At 40.6% G+C, this 21,986-nt stretch overlaps 2 protein-coding genes across 3 annotated transcripts in view; both read left to right on the top strand.

The window, feature by feature from the left end:
* Window positions 1–1,989, top strand: part of serac1 (serine active site containing 1) — a 44,457-nt gene extending 42,468 nt beyond the window's left edge. The window contains exon 17 of one of the 2 annotated variants that reach the window (XR_012983815.1): window positions 144–279. Coding sequence is in view for 1 of the 2 variants with exons in the window: in XM_076271680.1 (XP_076127795.1) it covers window positions 144–280 (137 nt within the window). In the remaining variant the exon portion in view is untranslated. Of the gene's footprint in view, window positions 1–143 lie in introns of both variants that reach the window. The other variant, XM_076271680.1, reaches the window with a different exon arrangement.
* Window positions 1,990–8,411: 6,422 nt separating this feature from the next.
* Window positions 8,412–21,271, top strand: gtf2h5 (general transcription factor IIH, polypeptide 5). The gene is made up of 3 exons (XM_076272793.1): window positions 8,412–8,497; window positions 8,752–8,822; window positions 20,792–21,271. The coding sequence occupies exons 2-3, from the start codon at window positions 8,788–8,790 to the stop codon at window positions 20,970–20,972; spliced, it is 216 nt and encodes a 71-aa protein (XP_076128908.1). The 5' UTR covers window positions 8,412–8,497; window positions 8,752–8,787; the 3' UTR covers window positions 20,973–21,271.
* Window positions 21,272–21,986: the final 715 nt, after the last annotated feature.

The following is a 21,986-nucleotide window of genomic DNA, read 5'->3' as shown; positions in this document are numbered from 1 at the left end:
CACAGAATATGCTCCAAATTATTATGAAGGAACTAACCTGACAGCTATGACTACCTTGTCACCTTGTCAGTTTGATAAACCCCTGAATGCCTGTTAATTCCCATCCCTAAGTGGCACTGGGTGTTGTGCTCCTCTCCTGGCAGATCTCGGCATTGGAGAAATTATCCAAGTGGATGTGGATCATCTGAACATCTGCAAACCAGACAAGAGGGATTCTTTTCTCTACAAGCGGAGTTTACAGTTCATCCAGGATGCACTTGCAATACACAATACCCAATAAGGATCAATAAGATGACACATCACACAATAAGGACACTCCATAGGGCACATCACACAATAAGGACACTCTAGAGGACACATCACACAATAAGGACACTCTAGAGGACACATCACACAATAAGGACACTCTAGAGGGCACATCACACAATAAGGACACTCCATAGGACACATCACACAATAAGGACACTCCATAGGACACATCACACAATAAGGACGCTCCAGGACTGAATGGAAACTCCACAGTGGAGTAACACTGCCCACTAGACAACACATTTCAGATGCAATAACACTGCAGCAGTGGTGATATGACACACCAGTGATGTGGTGATATGACACACCAGTGATGATATGAGACTGCAGTGATGTGGTGATATGACACACCAGTGATGTGTCGATGTGAGACTGCAGTGGTGATATGATATGAGACTGCAGTGGTTGGATGCTGCGAGCTCCCTGTAGTAACAGCCTAATGACCGTATAAGATCAGTGCTCCCTGTAGTAACAGCCTAATCACCGTATAAGATCAGTGCTGTGTTGCTTAGTGTGACCGAGAGAGATGCGCATGCTAACATGAGAGCAACAGTTAGTGTTGACTGCCATAACCCTAACCCTAGTATTGACCCTAACCCTAATATTGACCCTAACCCTAACCCTAGTGTTGACCCTAACCCTAATATTGACCCTTGACCCTAATATTGACCCTAACCCTAACCCTAGTATTGACCCTAACCCTAGTGTTGACCCTAACCCTAATATTGACCCTTGACCCTAATATTGACCCTAACCCTAGTGTTGACCCTAACCCTAGTGTTGATCACAACCCCAAGCCTGCAGCTGCTGTGGGATCCCTTTACTAGCACTCTGATCATGTGCTCCTGGTTGTCTTGAGACAGAATCGTATCATTTTCCAGAGTTTAGTTTCCTCCTCATTTTTACAGAAACATAAAACTCTCCAGGACATATAGAGAGCCCTTTTAAATGTGCGGATCACACGTGTGTGTAACTCCAGGACATATAGAGAGCCCTTTTAAATGTGCGGATCACACGTGTGTGTAACTCAAGGACATATAGAGAGCCCTTTCAAATGTGCGGATCACATGTGTGTGTAACTCCAGGACATATAGAGAGCCCTTTTAACGTGTGTGTAACTCCAGGACATATAGAGAGCCCTTTTAAATGTGCGGATCACACGTGTGTGTAACTCCAGGACATATAGAGAGCCCTTTTAACGTGTGTGTAACTCCAGGACATATAGAGAGCCCTTTTAAATGTGCGGACCTTTCTGCATCACACATACTTCTTCCTCTGTGTTCCATCTCCCTCTGAGCACCTTTATATTGTTGATCATTCGCACTTTCCTTGTCCAGAGATTCTTATGCAGAGCTGTTTATTCAGACTTTTAAATACTTGTTTCCACTGTTAAAAGCATCAATACCAGACTTGAAAACTGCCTTTTGAAATGTTGCCGCGGCCTCGCCCTCTACCTCAGGCATACCTCAATGCATTTACAGATATTTATTTGATTATTTTATTGTTTTATGGTATTTTTTGTCATGATAGAGCCTGCAAGCTCATGCTTAAATGAATTGACGTATGGCTTAGTCCCTACAAGATATGACGTCAGTACTGTCAAAACTTATTATCACATATTCAATGCCCTTTATCTTGAAAAATAATTATGGCCTATTTTAATAAAGTGACTTTATTCTATCCCATATGTGTCATCTCAGTAATTAAACACTCTAACTACTGTTCCTAGAAAACTCTGGCTCTTGCTGTCAATCAAGGGCGTATGTTTGGTCTCAGTCTAGTTGAAATGTTGAGTACTCAAAGTTTTATTTGCAGAAATGTCATCTATAGGCCTAGTGGATGGAATTCAACTTGGTTGCTAAAAGTTGCACTTTGGGCAATTTGCATAATTAGCATAATACTGTAAGATAATTAAGGTGAGACACTAAAGGTGAATAGTGTAAAAATGTTGAATAATAGATACCACCTTGAAACTTTCTCAGTTGATTACTTATGTTAAGATGAGAAAAAAGAACTATATGCAAGACCTATACAAGAACTGAGCGTCTGTTGTGTCGACCAGTCATAAACGCTAGGTCTAATTTCCTCAGTGGTTCCATGTTGGTGGAATGTGTTGCCCAGTGCTCTCCGTTCCTGTGATAGTTTTGGGTCGTTTAAGAGGGGTCTACAGGTAAAGCAGTGTTTCCCAAACTTTTTTTCTGGGGACCCACTTTTTAAAAATGACAGACCATCGCGACCCATCTCACTTCAGATCTAACATGCAACCTGCATGCATATAATAAGGATTATAATAAGGAATGTGAGGAGGTTGCTATTAACTTTAAAGAGTGCATCTACAATTGAAACTACAGTGTATCTACAGCCTATGACGCAAATTGAATAGCCATGTCCGGTATACGGATGTCTGCTTTAGTTGACTAGATTTTAATCGGTCAAGTTGAAGAGCTGGAGTCCGTTAATGTTCGAGCAAATAGGCTGATTCATGTCCCTTGCATTTTGCAACTGCGAGGTCCATGGCAGGCGCCCCACAGAAATGTTTCATTTTGCCAGTGAGATGTCCACGCTGTCCCCTCTGCGACGCGTTCGCCCCCCAGTTTCAGAGCTATTTTAAATGCAAAATTGCATAGAGGGACGTGACTGTGGTAAACAAACTATATCCTACTAGAAAACGGATAGCGTTCCTGGCTAAATGGTTAAAGTTAGGCCTATTAGACAACATAAATTGTGCTGACGACCCAAATAAAATCTCCTGCGACCCAGCCGTGGGTCGCGACCAGTGTTGTAACGGAGTACAAATACTTTGTAACTGTACTTAAGTAGAAATTTCACGTATCTGTACTTTACTTCGCTATTTCAATTTATGCCAACTTTCACTTTTACTCTACTACATTTCCTAGATAAAATGTATACTTTTACTCCGTTATATTTCCACTAAGCATCTTCATTACTCGTTACTAAAACATAAAATTAGAAGAAATGTGTGCGACTGCAATAAGGGAGGTTTGGCGAATCACTGCTCCTAGATTGCATTAGGCACGCTGCGCACGCTCCGCGCTCCATTTCAGCTCTTGTTTGTTGCTAAAGGAGGAGGGAGGAGGACGCACAAGTGAAACCGCCATGGAAGCACAAGCACCTACTGGAGGACCTCCCGTTATCATAGACGATAGTGGTGAACTCGGTGAAAAGGGTCGTGGTGAAGATAACGTCGTACACCCGTGGCCGTATTTGCAAGAAATGTTTCTGTACATTGGCAGCTTCTGTGAAGCTGAACACCCCGCTACCTGCCTTAGCGGCCTGTGAAAGGCTGTTTAGCATCGATAGATAGATAGATAGATACTTTATTGATCCCCAGGGGAAATTCAAGGTCTCAGTAGCATACAGACAACACACACACACATTCACTAACAGCAGAAAAAGTAATTAAAAGTATATAATATAAAAACACAACTACGCAATAAGGACAGTAGAAGATAAAGAATATACTAAAATACAAATTATACTAACACTTAATCTAAATCAATTCTAAAAGCAGTATCCACATAGTGGTGATTAATCAAGAGGCACTTGCAATGACTGAGGCAGGGACTGAGCCTGTGATTCATAGTAAGGTAAGGTAAGGTGCTCTGTGTGAGTGAGTGTCATGGCGATAGTGCAATGGTGATAGTGGTCATGGTGATAGTGCAAATAAAATTAACTATAAATAATAGTGCATCGCAGGACTTGAGTCCTGACTTTTCAGTCCAAGAAGAGTAAGACTGAATCAGGCCCATAAGTAATCGGGGAGTAATCGGGAGAATTCCCGGTGGGCTGGTCAAGGAAAAAAATATTGACATTGGTCACGTTAGTCTATCTTTTAGGATAGAAAGTAGGACACATTCCGCATTCTGTGCATGACACCATGGTACTAATAAAAACTACAGGATAGTAAGAGCTGAAATGTTGCTTCATTTATCCAATTTCCACCACTATGGAAAAGGTGGGCCGGTCTTGGGCCTGAAACTCCCGGGCACTGAATTCTGGCAACTTTGAAAACCAGCTTCTTTTGAAGATGAACAGACACCTTTTCAGTTTCAACTAATGACTGGCATATTAGTAGCTGCTGGACATAGGTGGCCTGTGTGTGTGTGTGTGTGTGTGTGTGTGTGAGAGTAAGATGGTGACCTGGGGAGTAAGCCCTAGAAATGCTCATACCACATGACCAAAATGGTCTCCCTACCAGCAGGTCTTTTTTTTAAAAAGAAATAAGTTATTTATTCATTTTTACCTGAAGTTCATACAAAAGTGAAATTTATGTTTGTTTTTTTCTTTGATGTCAGCTCTAAAAATATGCTGTTTGCTCTTTGAACTTAAGAGAATTGTGCCTGAAAATTCCTAGAAAAGAATGTGATTTTGGTTTGATGAGTGAGATTAAGAAGATATGGGAATATATATGAATATGCTTTATGCTTTACTATAAGAAAGCCAAAATAAAGTTCACAATAAAAGTTCAAAATAAAACCGCTTGCTTTTTACTTTTACTTCAAATACTTAAGTACATTAAATATCAGAAAATTACTTTTGATACTTAAGTACAGTATATATCAGATATTTTAAGACTTTTACTTAAGTAATATTCTAAAAGGTAACTTTCACTTCTACCAAAGTCTTTTTCTAGTACGATACTTGTACTTTTACTCAAGTATTGCTTTCTAGTACTTTATACAACACTGGTCGCGATCCAGTCTTTGGGAAACACTGGTCTAAAGGCATATCTGTTCAACATGCAACATCTTACCATCCCTGCTGAAATAACTAGCTAGAAACCAGCTTATGCTGGTAGCTGGTTTTAGCTGGTCTTTGCTGGTTTTCTTCCAGCTCTTGCTGGTCTTTGCTGGTGTAGCTGGTTAGGCCACCAGCTGGATATGCTGGCGTGACCATCTGAGGAAGCTGGTCATGCTGGTGACCAGCCTGTCAAGCTTGACATTGTTGGTGTAAGATGGTCATGCTGGTTTGCTAGAATGACCAACATAAGCTGGCATGGCCAGTTAAACCAGCACTATAGACCAGTAACACCAGCTAAAATGACCAGCTTGAGGTGGTACAATCCATGGAGGTATTATATATAACTGGAGAGAGTGACTAAGTCCCGCCCCCATTCATTTCAATGGCCCATGCTAGGCTAGCTACTTCAGCCAAAAAAGTTTGAAATTGACCGCAGCCATCTTTATGAAAATGGCGTTTCATGGGTGTTCGTTTCCGGCACCAGGTAGAATTAGCCTATTAGATTCCACGTTGAGACAACGTAAGGTACAACGGTATGTCGTTGATGAAGATTGGACCAGAGCCCGTCTAAGGAAAGCCTCCCCACTCTCTATTAATCCCATACAAACCGAATTTGGCTGCAGTTCACCAGAGTTCACCTAGATGGCGATCGCGGGAGAGTCCATAATACATGGGGTCCTATGGAGCTACATGGCTACATTTGTTGTTTTCACCTATTTAACAACTGAAACCCTCAGATTTTATTTTATTTTTCGCAAAATGGATATGGATTTTCAATCAAAAGTGAAATAATCCGGGAGTCATGTCCTTTCGTTTTCTTACAGGTTGGGTCGTTGTTGCCCATAACACGCTAGCATTGATGCTATGCTATGCTATGATCATGCTAATGAATGACGTCATTGGCACGTTTGAAAGGCTTTTTAGAACAATTAAGTGACTAAAAAATATAATACTCAACCAAGTGTATTTTCTTTGCCTCCCCTTTCGAATACAATATTCCAATTACTCGAAAAAAAATTATATCCCGAGAAAAGTGGATTTTGAGGGGTAAAGCTCTATAGACCTCCATTCATTCTGGACTCGCCCGTGAGCGCCCCTAGATGCAGTACCACACCGGAAGAGTTCCGAGAGTGAAGGTTCTCTCCTTATTAGACATTCTCTGATTGGACATTCCCTTAGAGGAAAAGAAGTTGTTCGTGAACGCACTTCACTTCACCTCGTTATAAGCGCAAATGTATTTCATTGGTTGGGATAACATTTTGGGAATGGTGGTAGAAGTTTGCCCTGTCTCTGAAGTCCTAGCCCATCAGCGCATCTCTAGTGTGTGTGCCTCTCTCTCGCTCAGAGGGGAGGGAGAGGCTGAGGGTCGATCCAGCATAGATTCTAAACTCTGTGGTGGATAGGATCTACAATTAGGTGTTAATAATATTACCACGCTAGGTCGAAGTACTCCCAAGTGCTATTGCGCCACACATTGTAGTTCTCCTGTTTATTCGCTTGGAAAATCGCCACGTTTCATGTTGTGTGACGTACACATTTTTATCAACTACTCGTGCAACTGTATTTAAGTAGGGAAAAAATGGAGGTGTTTGATTACTGCTATGTTCCTCTCTCTACGGCCACGGCAGAGCCCGCTAGCATAGCAACATGCTAACACATTCGCGCCGCGCGACAGAGCGTTTGAGTGCACCTACCGGCGCGGGAGAGGTATGACTCAACTCGTGAAAGTTAAGGTAAGAACATATATTACTACTGATTTTGGGTGGCGTGTTCCTTTAAGTCAAGTATCAGTAGCTTAATCCAAGTAGTTAGTTGTTTTATTTGTCGTCTTCCAGAAATGCAAACCAACATGGACGCTCGTGCCCAACACTAAACTCGTGCATGAGCTGTCATCTACCAATCAGCATGTAAAAACTGGTGCCGGAAGTTGCAACCATGTAACGCCATGTTTTCAAAAATGTCGGCGGCCAAATGCCATGCTAAGTGGCTGAAGCTAACCCTTCAAATCCTGACCCCCTGGGTACGACAAGCAAAACCAGTTAAATTACCATCATAAGCTGGGAAAACCAGCTGAAGGTATGCAAGAGTTTTGCTGGTCTAGCAGGTCAACCATCATAGGGTGGTCAAACAAGCTGGTCAACCAGCAAACCACCTTTGGCTGGTCAGGCTGTTTTTTTCAGCAGGGATTGTTTTTATATTAATGATTGAATGGACATTATTGTTTATTATTGCTTTTTTCCCTCACTTTCATTGTTTATTTCATTAGGCTATTGATTGAATTGACATTGTTGTTTATTATTTATTATTGCTATTCTCCTTATTATAGTCTGACCAACATGTAATTGTATTGTACTTCACAGTGGAAGAGTAAAGTGATCAAGTGGAGAGTATAGCAAGTGACAGTGAAATGCAAAGTAAAAGCTAAATATCTAATACCATAGCCTGGTCAATCAAACAATAACATATATATATATATATATATATATATATATATATATATATATATATAAAACATGTATATTGATAAGAGACTGCACCACCGAATCTAGCAACGGGATTTGGACAAACGCGGCTCTGTACTTATTTGCAGCATTTGTGTTTTTTTTCATTGTTGTGTCGAAGCTGGAGTTTTCTCCTTTATAGATCATTGAAGAACAGTGGAATGTTATATTAAGTGATTAACAGAAATGTTTTAATTCAGCATGTTTTTTCTTATTTTTTTATGTCATCAAATTATCAATAGTTATCGATATCAATCAATATAATCAAGTAATATCGTGATCTACTTCTAAAACTAATATTTAAAAGTGACATGATCTGATTTTTGTTTTTAAAATATATGCAAATGAGTGCATATTTAATGAGAGGGCCTAATTTGCATATTTAAACATTAAAATAGAAAAACATGCAATACATTTTTTCTCATCTTAACATAAGTAATCAACTGAGAAAGTTTCATGGTGATAGCTATAATTTAAGATATTTACACTATTCACCTGTAGTGTTTCGTCCTAATGATCTTATTATGCAAACTATGCAAATTGCCCAAAGTGCAACTTTTAGCAACCAAGTTGAATTCCATTCACTAGGCCTATAAATGAAATTTCTGCAATAAAACCTTAGGGTACTAAACACTTCTGGGTTTACTATTGGGCCTATGGGGGATGCAACTAGACACGTTTGAATGAATATGATTTCACAACAACATAATATGAATGAGCTATTGGTATGGATGGATATTTTATGCAAACCTACGCCCTTGCTTTCGTCGGGAGCTTGCTCACTCTTGTAGGAACCAATGCTATTCGGTCGTATGTTTTACACGACCCTTTCTCTGCACACCCTGCTGTTTACCCCGGTACGAGACGAGCTACTGCACTACTCTACCAGAGCGTCTCTGCCTCTACTCGACTGTTTCGCCTGCACTGTGAGTTGGTCATGTAATCATCAAAAATGTTACACTGCCAATGAAATACTGTGTATGGAAAAAAGGTCACGATCACGGTGTTTTTAAAATATTTTTGCTACGAATTATCTACGCACCATGAAATTCGGTGTTCGTATGGTGTATAGTGGTTTAGCTGACGTTATTGCAATTGCTTTAGCCACATTAGGCACCCGGATTCTCTTGAATATTACGAGATAGCATTTCCTAATTTTTTAAAACATTTTTCCCTTCAGGTAACCACACTTTTCAGAAGGAACATCGTGGTGAAAATGGTCAATGTGTTGAAAGGAGTTCTTGTGGAATGGTAACGTTACCTCATTCAGAACTGTAGGAGACATTGCTGGGTTTTTTGAGATGCAAGGTTGCGTATGAAATTCTTTCTAATGGCGATTTTACGTGGTTTCACATCAACGTTAACGTCATTACAACCAGCCATACATTTAATAACATCCGTGGCATGAAGTGATAATATGTGAGTAAAAATGTTAGTGCATCGTTCAGAATTAAGTGCCGTCTCGCTATCTGGCAAAATATTATTTGGTCACCGGTATTTACCGATTTACGGCTCACATTGACTTCCATTCAACACATGTAAACAAAACGTCAATTATGTACTTAAACTAGCTGCTGACTTATGCCAGCAACCATTTCACTTTGATAATAAATTACATTTTGGTACAACATATATACAGCAGAAATAACAGAATTTGGCTTAAGCAGTGAGGTTAAATTGTATGCAAAGTGTCAGCCCCTAAGACCGCCCATTGTTTAGTATTACATTACATTTGGCTGACGCATTTTTAGCCAAAGCGACTAACAACAGTTTAAGTTTTTTAAAGGAATTCTCAACAATTTTAGGACAATTTAAAAAACGGTAGAGTACAGTAAGAATAATGACACACAATTTATGGTTGTTTAATGTCAAATGTCAGAGTACCGTGGCGGACCGTCAGGGCCTTCAAAGCCTTCTCTGAAGGCCTAACTATTTTCAGACGAATGAAAAATAATAGTGTCTTTAATAACATTGTACTTTAGCATTTATTATTTGCTTCTGCTTCTCTTTCCCCGATCGTTCTTGACTACTGATATCCCACCGCTGTCCGATATGTGATTTGATTGGCAGATTGTGTAAACAAATAGTGTGTGATACATTTTTATCCAATCGCACATCTCTTGTTAAGTCCCGCATCAGGCCTTCACAAGGAATCACTGCGTTTTCGGTACCTAAGCAACCATTAGAAATCATATGTTTGGATTCGGCTTGATTGATGGCTACATCTGACTGATTAGCCAATCAAATCGACCTGTTATGGCGAGGTAGGCAGGTCTGACTGCAGTTGGGCCTGCAAAGTTCGAAAAGAATACCCGGAACCGTTCATCCCAAATTTTGACGCTGTATGTTTTACGTGATGAACTTCGTGAGCAACTTCTGTCAGTCAGACAGACAGACATTCACTGGAAAAGTACATGTCACACTGACATGACTATGGTTATAGTTATGAACAGTAAATTGACCGTTTTTGTTTAAAAATATATATATTGATACGCCTTCATTAAGCAAAATAATATAGGCTAATGTAACGTTACAGTGTCAGCTGGACTACATGTTAGCAAGATGCACATAACGTCAGCTAGCTCTGCACGTAGCTGCTAACCTATGCAGGAATTGGTAAGTTTTGTTTCATGTTTATTCGATAACATAGACTTGTAGTACTGTAGTACTATAGATGCTTGTTATCTGGCCCTTTTCTATATAAAAAAAAATGTTTTTGTGCTGCTTGCATACTGCAGTGTCTGCTTGGTTACTCTACTGTATGCTAGCTTGAAAGTGTGTTGGAGTTGGTGGCTTTGGTGAAGATGTCTGGATCGGCATCTATGTGAAAACTGTCATTTGTCTTTGGTTCACATCATTGTCTTTGGTTGTCTTTGGACACATCATTGTAGACCGGTGGCAGTGCTACAGGGTTCCCGCGGATCCTTAACCAGTTAACTCGCAGTGGAACGCCGTCGCGCCATTTGGGGGGAGGAGGGGGGTGGTGGGGTGTATTAAATCAATGGGTAGGCTCATTACTTCATGTAATATTGACATCCCATACATCAATAAAAAGCTACGGGACTCAGGATTCCAAAGGTATCCACCATTCCATGTCAAACTGTGTGGTGTGAGCTACAGTAAGTAATTTATGCTGATATGCCCCCCTCAAAAAAACACACACACCCCCCCTGCATCATTGCCTTCTAATCCTTGTGTACACCCATAACAATATATTCATATGGCTAACCTGGTCTTAAAATGTCCGTAAGAATCCATAGAACAAGATTATATGTGTTGTTATAGTCCAATGTTGAACTGTGAGTGTGTAAGCTTCCATATTCAAAACGTTTATAGAATAGAAATAAAACACTTTCAAAGATTTTCCGGTGAATATCGGTGATTTTGAATACCATTCGGCTTCGAACTCCCTACTTATGCGTATTCCCCACGCTCCCCTGAGTCTCACGAACACAAAGAGCCATGTCACGTGTCTGTAGGATCTACCAATCACGAGAAACGAAGCAAAGACGAGGCAGAGACAAGCTTGGTCAGCTACACCTTTCTATTGGACATGCAAGCTTGGAATGGCAGCCACGTGGGCCTCTTACAAGTAAGAAGGAAATTATGGACATATTCTTGTAGCCAATGACCAGAGCTTTTAAACGATGTATGGGATGTCGTCATTGACTTTGACCATGCGCGTGTATCTCAATGCACAAAAGAAGCGCTTGTTGGTGCGAAAAAAAACTTTATTCCAGCCTCTGTAGCTCTTTCTGAGAACTTCACAGGGTTATCCTGACTGTTTCAAAAAAATCTACATGGTCTCAGCTTTCCAATGATACCAGCCATGTGCTTGTAGACCAAACGATGTGGGCATGGTGGCCTCTCTAATACGTGTAGTGCCTTTTGGTCAGAATTACTGAAATATGACTGCAAAGCAAGTGGTTAAAAAGTCTTAAAAAGTCTTAAATACAACTTTCGTTTTTTAAGGCCTAAAAAAGTCTTAAATTGTCGGGGATGTCTTGAATTTTCGAAAGGGAGGTATTAAATTTGCGTATGGGACCGCCAGCGAGTGAGCGAGTGAAATGTCTCCATCCATCCGAACGCAATTGTATAAGTGACTATATAAGGCTATGGGAGGAAGTGTAGTGGTTGCAGAGTGAAGATGATTTTCACGGGTGTTGTTAAAGGTGTAAAAAACGGTAATAATATGTACAAATATGCCTGACGTTTTCGTTGTGTAGCCGAGGCCTGAGAGATACACAGGTAGCCTACGCGAGCGGGAGAAAGTTGATAAGCCAGTTAGCGATAGGGTGGCCATACGCAGCCTCAAGCCGGAAGCTCATTTGTCCTCCTTTTTGGAGTTGCGCTGGGCATCTAGAATCTTTGCTCGGATGCAGCATGGTTTCACAAACTATGGACACTAAGACTTCTGGTCAAATTATGCGCAGTGCTTCTGTCACTCATCTGATAATTTGCTGCGCAATTTATGAAGGAACCACGGACTGACTTGCATTTTTGCAATCAGAAGGAAATACTGTACATGTTAAGTTGATCTGTTTGCATCTTTCCAGCGTGTGTTGCTGGCCTAGCCTAGGGAAGAAAATATCTGTCTAAGTTATAATAATTTAAGTATAAGTAATTTGCTGTGCTGTATATGGGACATATGATGCATATGGGCCTATTAAAATATTTAAATAGCTTAGTCTAACTTTAAAAAAAAATATTGAAGGGAATCCAGTCCAGTGCACATGTCTTTGGCAAGTAATATAGGCTACTACAGATACAGGTGAAGAACAGTCAGTCTCAGCCAGTAAGCACAACCAGATATGTACAGCCAGCTTCAAAAGCAAGCAGCCCAGACCCTAAAATTGGGTATTTATAGCTGTGAAGGTAATTCAAACAATTATTGAGTGTTAGCAATTATCGCCAAAATATATTTCGTAACTTCTGTAGACATCCAAAATTGGGTGGGGGTTAAAATTAGTAGAAAAAAAAACCGTTGCATAAAACAATTTTAAGTTGTCGTATGTATCTTTTTGCCGTGGTATAGTCTTAATTTTTCCATGAAGATGTCTTGAAAAGGTCTTAAAAGTCTTTAAATTTGCACTTGGAAAATGTGCAGATACCCTGGTGCTATTAGGGGTTTGAACGGCGTGTCATCAGATCTGGACATCGCCATATTGGAGATACTCGCCTCATTAGAAAGCATTAGGCACTGAAGTAAATCCCTAACATCGTCAAGGAAAATGGTTAATTATTGCCGTGTTTTAGGTTGTACCAATAGGTTAGACTGAGAAAAACATCTGGTGTATGTATCGACTTCCAAAAGTTATTAAAAAAACAGGGAGAAGGGACAATAATGCCAGAAGTTATCAGAGGAAGGGGGGCGCTTGTGGTTGAACTTGGTACTTCGTCTCGCTCACCCAACTCATATGGATCTGCGCTGCCAATAATCCGTAATTTTTCGAAATATTGCACCTTTTCTTGTGGTCCAAGTCCTGCCCTATATGCCTTTGCATCTAAGACGCATTTTGATGAGCTTTTCTGTTGTTTAGACACGGCTACAATCACGTAAGATATCCATAGTGCATAATACTCCATTGTACTTCATTCACTGAGTACCGCCAATATGGCCGCGCCTGCTGGGTTACCATAGTTACCGGCCAGAACGTGACGTAATATGTGCGTGCGAGTCATGAACATAAATTAGGCAACCGATAGCCTAAATATTTCAAAGTAGTCTGCACAAACCCATACTTGAGTACACTTGGTGTTCACTTTCAATATGACATGGACTAAATTGCACGTCTTTACTGGACAGCAGCAGGCAGCAGTTTATAATGTACGAATATGGGTTGTAAATAAATAGCCTAGCAGCCTACTTTGCTGCTGAGGATTATCTGTTAACCAATAAGCAATCGGAGCATTAATTGTTTGTGTAACGAAGATTCTAGTGCTACACAGACTCGCGTAAGAGAGAGAAAACTATTCCCCCCACCATGAAATGCTGGGAAATTGCACACATTTTAACGCTGAAATGTTTTTAAAAAAATCTCCCCCGTAACGCCCCCCTATTATTATTTTGTCAAAAAATAGTCATTATTGAAGGCCTAACCACTGAACGCACGGTCCGCCAATTACATTCCAAAACTAATCTCCTTCTTAGCGAGGTATGTTGCGCTCAAAGCCAGGGTATGCTGTGACACGAAAGTGGATCTGTTTTAGTTTCGCTATATCTCCATGGTATCTTATGCTGTCAACCAAACCTGCTCGGGAGGAGGTTATGTGCTAAGTTATAGCTCAAATCGTGTAATCTACCGCCCACTGACCAATCAATTGTCTTAAAAACAAAGTTATCTCACGTGTAGGATTCTGTCATATATCTTACAGGTGGAGCTCCGCATCTACTAACATTTTGGATCTCGAATGCGCTTTAATCGTGCTGTGCGTGCAAATATCCTACTATGGACGTGCATACCATACAACTACTGATGACATTTGATTTATTTGATGTTATAGGTTAGACACAAAAAATGACCGCAGTGTAGATTAAGCTATCGTTCATGAATGCGGAAGTAATTGTTTTTAAATAGAGGCGGTCTTGTGCGTCTCCACATTTGAAGCCTAGTTTGACAAATATATCACATAACTGCTATCGTAGTATCACTTAATTTATACTCCTGAGGCAAGGCTTTGTGAAGCCTCGATATGTCTACATAGCCTAGATATGTCTACATAGCCTAGATATGTCTAACATGCTTCGTAGTATAAGACAAGGTATCCGTAGTATACCCCACTGCTTAGCTTCAGTAATTCAGCTAAGACAAGGTATCCGTAGTATACCCCACTGCTTAGCTTCAGTAATTCAGCTAAGACAAGGCTGCTGGCCAAAGTAATGATACACCACAATTTATAAAGTTTTAAAAGAAAAACAATTGAATGAATTACACAAATAATTTGCCTTATTCACCCGGCGGCCAGAACGAGACTACAGGGTACACTTGCCATTACACCTCAGTCCAGCAGATGGTGGAGGTAATGCACTCTGTTTGCAAACTGCCAAAAAAACTCACTGAAGAAGAAGAACAGGCCAGCGAACCCTTCTTTTTCGGTGCGCTTTTTTTTGGCAATTTGCAAACGGAGTCCATTACCACCATCTGCTGGACTTGCGTGTAATGGCAAGTGTACCCTGTAGCCTCGTTTTGGCCACCGGGTGAATAGAGCTGCACAGTCCCGCCCACAGCCAAAATGCGGTTAGGTGCCGGATGTAGGATTCCCATTCATTTGTCCCATTGACATTTGGAAAAATCCGTATCAGCATGTATTAGGCTAACCAGCTACGGCATAACTCATAAGCATAAAACATATCATTTCGAGTGAAAAAAAGAGAATCGTGTGTATGTGAAGCGGTTAACGTTAGCAACATGGTGCAGTGCTTCGAACCTGACTGTCATCCTATGCTGTCATCACTGCTCAGTAGTGTTGCACGGTGTATCGGTACTAAAAAGGTATCACGATGCCTTCACGCAAAAAACTATACGATTTCCGACGTTTTAGAATCGATACTTTATTAAAATAATAACGTTCTGTGTCTGTGTGAACTGCACCTTGCACGCATCTAGGCAAGTGGGCGTGTCAAGCAGGCAGCTCTGAGTGAGTGAGTGCGCAGCAACGTCAACATAGTTATTTGCCGACAGTCCTGGGCCTTGTGGATAAAACAAAAGGTGATGTGAAATCTGGAACTATTTAGGATACATCATGAATAATGTTTCAAAGTCATTTAAAAGCAGTAGGCTACACATGGAACTTGGCTAAACACCTCGCAGACATATCCCAACATTTTTAAAGAGTTCAAAGAACGACAGGTTAACAAATATGCTATAGAAAACACAACTACATGGTTAGTGCCAAGTTCTTCTCTTCTGTTTTAGTCTAGCCTAAGTGAAACAAGTATGGTTCTCTGGGCTAAAGCGAACCTTCCTTCATCAATGAATTTTGACGAGACATAACGAGCTGTAATCATTTTGACGAGACATAACGAGCTGTAATCATAGGGTGCTAACGTGATGAAAGCGCAATGTTCACGCCAGAATAACAGTACCAACACTACCAAACAATCTATTTCATGTTCGGTCAGTACTACTGGTAATATTTGTCATGGCATGTAGACTGCAATTTGTTCAATAATTATTGCCCAGATGTACTGTAGGATAGGCTACCCGAAATGCGCTAATTAAAGCCCACAGCATATATTACCACCAAAGCGTGTTGAGTCCTAATAATAATAGCGGCTTATTGTTACGTGGTAGCAAATCATGTTATCAAAGAAATAGACGTAATGTAGGAATGCACACAGATATATTGCAACAGGTAATGGTGTAGACCTATCTGACGAAGACCTGAGTGGTTGGAACGTCGTACTTGTACACTGGGCGCAAAGAAGACTATCCTCACATTTTTCCCTTTGCAACTGTCAAAGAAATCCCATGAACACGGGAAGGCCTAGGGTAGCCTATACTGTACATCAGATGGCCTAAAGATTAGGCCCCTCTGCATAGTATTCAGTGATTTGCATGCAGTAATTTCAACACTAACCTTGATCTAGCCTAGTTTGGTTATTTAAAGCTACTTTATTGCCAAAACACAACACAATGTAAATGAACTATAACAAACAATACTTAATCACACAAAGTAGGCCTACTATTTTACTGACTATAAAAAATAATAATTATGTAGGAAGTTTACAAGCCAGAATTGACCTGCACACTACAAAAGAGCACCGAATTCAACACAAATGACTCAATACACTTGGAGGAGGTTGAGTCCTTTCTTTTCCAGATATCTTAGGATTTCGCCGTAGTATCGTTTCAGTATCGAGCATCGTGATATTTATGGCAGGTATCGTATCGAAGTCATAATTTTGGTATCGTGACAACACTACTGCTCAGTCGGGCTGATGCATGGACCGGTTAATGGTCTGCTCTTGGTCCACCATATTCAGTTTATTAATTTGCCGTGAATTATTACACAAAATGTTCATTAAATGCACGAAGAAGTATTCCTAGGTTAATAATTGATAGGAATCATACAGTATGAAGGCTACAGTAGCCTAGCTAATGTTAACTAGCAGCATTAATGTTACCAACCTCCCTGCTTAACTCACCACAACTTTGTAGGACTTGTCCCTCATGCTGGCCCTTACAAAACCCACAAGCTCACTCTCGGACACACAACAGTCAATAATGTGACCTGATTTAAAGTGGCTTTCACCCCTTTGGACACTGACTAAAACATAATATATTTCATACCTGTGCTGCAGCATGTAGGCTAATGTTAGCTGCATTATGTAATGACATACAATGTTGGAAATGCTAAAGGTTAGCCTGTCGGCTACCTGAAAAGTTTGAGTGTTTGAACTAACATTTACAGTGGTCTATTTGATAGTGTATTGGCCCTGACTAAGTTCGTGTGATGTATAAACCACAATCCTTGTTGATACAAGTACCAATATTCGTCAAGAAAGTTTTTAATCACATTAAGATTTTCGCCATAGGCAGTAAAAGGGGGGATGCAAAGAACTCCCCGACGTGCAGCGGAATTTTCTTCCTCTCAAGATTTCTCCACGTAGCTTGAGCCAAATTTTGTTATTCTTGCTGTATATGTTGTACCAAAATGTAGTTTATTATCAAATTGGTTCTGTCTGTTGACAGAATAGTGTTAGAAATAAAACTATCCTTACATTGCATTGCAATAGTTTTACTTTGTTCCCTGAAGTTGGTAGTAGGCATAAGCAACGGCAGCGGCGGACTGATATTACCAAGGCTACTACTAGGTATCCCCATTGGAGTGCGCTTCTCTGTTTACTTTTCAGCGCAGTACTACTAACCGGAGCAAGTATAATTCCGCCGCTGCTAAGAAACTAGTCCCTCAAAATGTAATGTGATCATTGAAATGCAAGGATAGAATAATGTTAGAAATAACTGACACAACACATACACAACACAGACATTTACATCGATAGTCTGGTGTAATAATTTAAATGTCGACAGACATTTACATCGATAGTCTGGTGTTATAATTTATTTGCCTCGTGTGTACTGTGGAGTGGGTAAGACTGTTTTTAGTGGCAGGCTAACACATACTGATGACTTGTGCTAGCCTAGCACCTGCGAACTCTGCAACTAGAAGGACTGGATGAAACATGTTGAAAACGGTCTCCACTGATAAATATCACACTTGCTAACTTGGAAATGAGGTCCTACGTCCAAAATCCTGAACCACCCCTTTAAAGCAACACCAAAGAGTTTTTTGTACCTTAAAATAATGTTTCCAAAATTGTTTCCGTGGTTCATCAACTCGTAACAGGGTGAACGGCACTTCTGCATTCGCTTCGCGGCCCTCTATCGGCTATAACCGCACTATGTAAGTTTGCCAGATCGGGTAGCGGATCTGTAGTTCCAATGAGAGTGAGACGTGAGAAACTACAAATGTGACTTGCATGATGTTGCAATACCTCGTAGCCTACTTTCATAATATCATGCAATACCTCGTAGCTACTTTCATAATATCATGCAATACCTCGTAGCTACTTTCATAATATCATGCAATACCTCGTAGCCTACTTTCATAATATCATGCAATACCTCGTAGCCTACTTTCATAATATCATGCAATACCTCGTAGCCTACTTTCATAATATCATGCAACATATTCTACCTTGTCTATGGACATTGTTATTTACAAAGCCGTTGGATAAACAAATAGCGTGCGTGCGACGGAGGAAAAGTTCTTTGGTGTTGCTTTAAGTTTAGATTCCACCTTAAAGATTGCAATTATTTACCACCAGGGGGCAGTGTCATTCGCCAGCCAAGCAGTAGCAGACACTCTTCACTCTTAATGGGGGGGGGGGGGGTAAAAAGTGCAGTAGAAGAGGGGTTTAGTAGATTAAGTGGCAAGGGCTGCATAAGAAAGGTGCGGGAGGATTGGGATTGGGGGGGCACCAACAAGGAGCACCCAAGAGCAACAGGGGCAAGGAAAAACTCCCTTACCAAGGAAGAAATCTTGGGCAGATCCACGGCTCAAGGGACTAACCCAACTGCCAGGGGTCTTGGTGTGTGTTTTGGGGGGATGACAAGGGAGATGGGATAGTGTGCTGTGTATGTGGGGAGAAGGCAGTGTGCAATATGTGTGTTGGAGAAGCTTCCTCATGAGACAATGTGCTGTGTATTGGTGGGGGGGGGGCAGTGTGCTGTAAATATGTTGGGGATGTGTGTTGGAGAAGCTTCCTGATGGAATAATGTGCTGTGTATGTAGGGGGGGGGGGGGGCAGTGTACTGCAAGTATGGTGAAAGGACTATTGCAAGCAGAGTACTGTATGTATGATGTATGTGAATGATGACCGTGAAGATGTGTGTGTGGGCGGGAGGGGAGTGGAGCAGTGACTGTGTGTATGTGTGTGTGTGTGTAGTGTGTGTGTGGGTAGGTGGGGGCAGTGTGCTGTAAGTATGTAGAGGATGTGTGTTGGAGAAGATCCTGAAGACAATGTGCTGTGTATGTAGGGAGGGGGGGCAGTGTGCAGCAAGTATGTAGAGGAGGCTTACTGTAGCAAGCAGTGTGCTGTATGTATGTGAGGTGATGACAGTGATGATGTAAGTGTGTGTTTTTTGTGTGTGTGTTGGGGATGGGGGGGGGGGGGGCAGAAAGGCTAGGCAATCTAGGACATGGGTAGATGGAGGAGAAATCAAAAATAATAAATAAAAAGTTATATGGAGATGTGCAAAAGTTGGAGAAAGTCAGATGTGTGTGTGTGTGTGTGTGCGTATGCGTATGTGTGTGTGTGTTTTGACGTGTGATGAAATAAGAAAATAAATAAAAGGTCTGTAGCATAGGGAGAGGGATGTAAAAGTGCTAAAAGTATTGTAGGTGTGTGTGTGTGTGGGGGGGGGGGGGGGGGGTCATGAGTGCTGAGGAGTGAATGAGTGCAAAGTCAGTATAGTGTAAGTTCAGAGTTGGGAAATGTTTGAGAGTGCTGAGGAGTGAATGTGTGCAGACTTCGGATGGCCTGGGGATAAAAACTTCTGAGTCTCAAATTAGTTTAGATAAATAGATAGATAGATAGATACTTTATTGATCCCATGTCAAATTAGGTTTGAGCGATAGGGAACAATTTCAGTGCTGAAAATAGGCCTAAAGTGAATGACTACTTTAGCCCATTTTCTCCCATGGAATTGTTAATGCATATTCTGCATTATAGGCTACAGACTTTAAAATTGAATATTTTTTCCATTTTCTCTGACGGAATTTTTCACGGGTGGTGTCATATGAAGGAGGATGCCTAATGGGAAATTTATTTCATGTCTAAATGGTTGTTGCATTATTTATTAAGTATAAAACATCTATATGCAAACATATTTATTGAGATGGGTTTAACAAATGATGAACACAATTTACAAATGATGAACAAACCATTAACTAATAGTTTACAAATGCTTAATAAATGATGAATTGTGTGTAGCTATTATAAAGTGTTACCCAAACTCCATACGTCATTAAGATACATCGTTAAAGGAAATACTGCTAACTATCCACATGGCCAAATAAGGAGATGTCGAGGCATTGCCCCACGTGACATGTTGAGCCTTGTTGACCCCAGACCACATCACAGGTGGGATTGAGAGCCTTGTTGACCCCAGACCACATCACAGGTGGGATTGAGAGGGTCTGGAAAGGCTTTATTAACGTAACACTTCCTGGGGTGTAACTAAAGCAGTAAAATGAAACTTTAATGAACGCAAACTCTTTCCAAATCGTTTTTTCAGAAGTGCAGCAATCACATCTTGTAAACAAAGGTTCTAAATGCAGTTGTTTACTCAATTCCAAAGAAAATGCACGTCCATATCTGTTTAACCCTGTCGCCATCAGCACAGCCATTGGATGCACTGCTCTGTCTCATCATGTTAAGCCCGCCCCATACTGGATTAGCTCCCTAACCTAACCCTAGCTTCTTGAATTTCCCCTTGGGGATCAATTATCTATCTATCTATCTATCTATCTATCTATATATCTATCGCTATTGTGAATTCAAATTCGCTAACAGGTTAATCTGGGTTTCCCAGGCTAGCACCTCACACTAACTGCAATTCTAATCAAGAAATGCACTGACTGGCCTAGCTGTTGGGGGGGTTTCGGTCTTTTTTTTTTATAGTATTGTTCACTTATGTTTCTTTCTCCAACAGTGACCCAGCCATGAAGCAGTTTCTCCTGTATCTAGATGAAACATCAGCGCTTGGGAAAAAGTTCATCATTCAAGATCTGGACGACACCCATGTCTTCATCTTGGCTGAAGTAGTGCAGATTTTACAAGAGCGGGTCGGAGAACTGATGGACCAAAACTCTTTCCCCATCACCCAGAAATAAAGACATCTGCTTTTGTTTAATGGCTAGTGGGGTCATTCAGAAACACATCTCAGACACACAGGCTAAAGTGGTCATAATTGAACGCATCTTAGTCACACAGGCTAAAGTGGTCATAATTGAACGCATCTTAGTCACACAGGCCAGAGTGGAATGAGCACAGTTATATTCCTGGGTATTAACCGCATGACACTGCTGTATGCATGAAAAGAAACATGTATTGACTGCACCTATGTATTACCAAATCAGGTTCAGATCATGTTTTCATCAGAATGAAGAGAATAAATGCTTTCCCATGCGTAGCCTGCCCCAGTGTATTAACCTCATAACTAAAGACATTTGGCGCAATCAATGTATAAACTTTGGTTAATAGACGGGTGACTGATAATCAATTTATTTTTCAGCAGGACATTAGTTTTTCTTATTAGCTTTGGCACATTTTTCAGGTCAGAATTGGAATTCTAAAAAATACTTCTTCAAACTCCATATCAGCTTATCACTTGTGCACATCATTAAAGCCTTTTATCTCCATCTTGAACAAACAACAATGCTTTACTACATTCATGCAACTGATTTTGTACAAATGTCTGCTGTGTTTTTACATTTTTAATTACTAATGTCATGTTGGTCAAAATGCACTATACTGGTTCCATACTCAGTAGTCCTACCCTCTAAAACAAATCATCCTTTTTTAATCGCTTGTGTCATCACATGCAAAAGTGTTGAACTAGTTGTCATAGTCTGTCTAGCATATAATACATATATGTGACCTGACAGACAGGAACGTCAGGATGTATAGAAAGATGTACAGTGGTGCACAACTCTGACTTAGGGGTAATTACTCATAGACTAGTCTATGGTTTTACTGGTCATACTGGTCATAATGGGGTTTCACTGGTCATTTGGTCATACTGGTCATAAGGCTGTATGTAAAAGCCTTTGTTTTCTTCACAGTAAAGTCACAGTATAATGACTGTCAATAGGGTTATCATATCCGCCCTCTTGCAATCAATCCCC

This window comes from Alosa pseudoharengus, unplaced genomic scaffold, assembly GCF_046254945.1.
Source record: "Alosa pseudoharengus isolate Yale_2024_CS ecotype anadromous, Long Island Sound unplaced genomic scaffold, YU_APseudo_1.1 YU_APseudo_1.1_scf_7, whole genome shotgun sequence".
Lineage (NCBI taxonomy): Eukaryota > Metazoa > Chordata > Actinopteri > Clupeiformes > Clupeidae > Alosa > Alosa pseudoharengus.
Note: the sequence above shows the minus strand (reverse complement) of the source record. Positions and strands in the feature narration are given on the sequence as shown.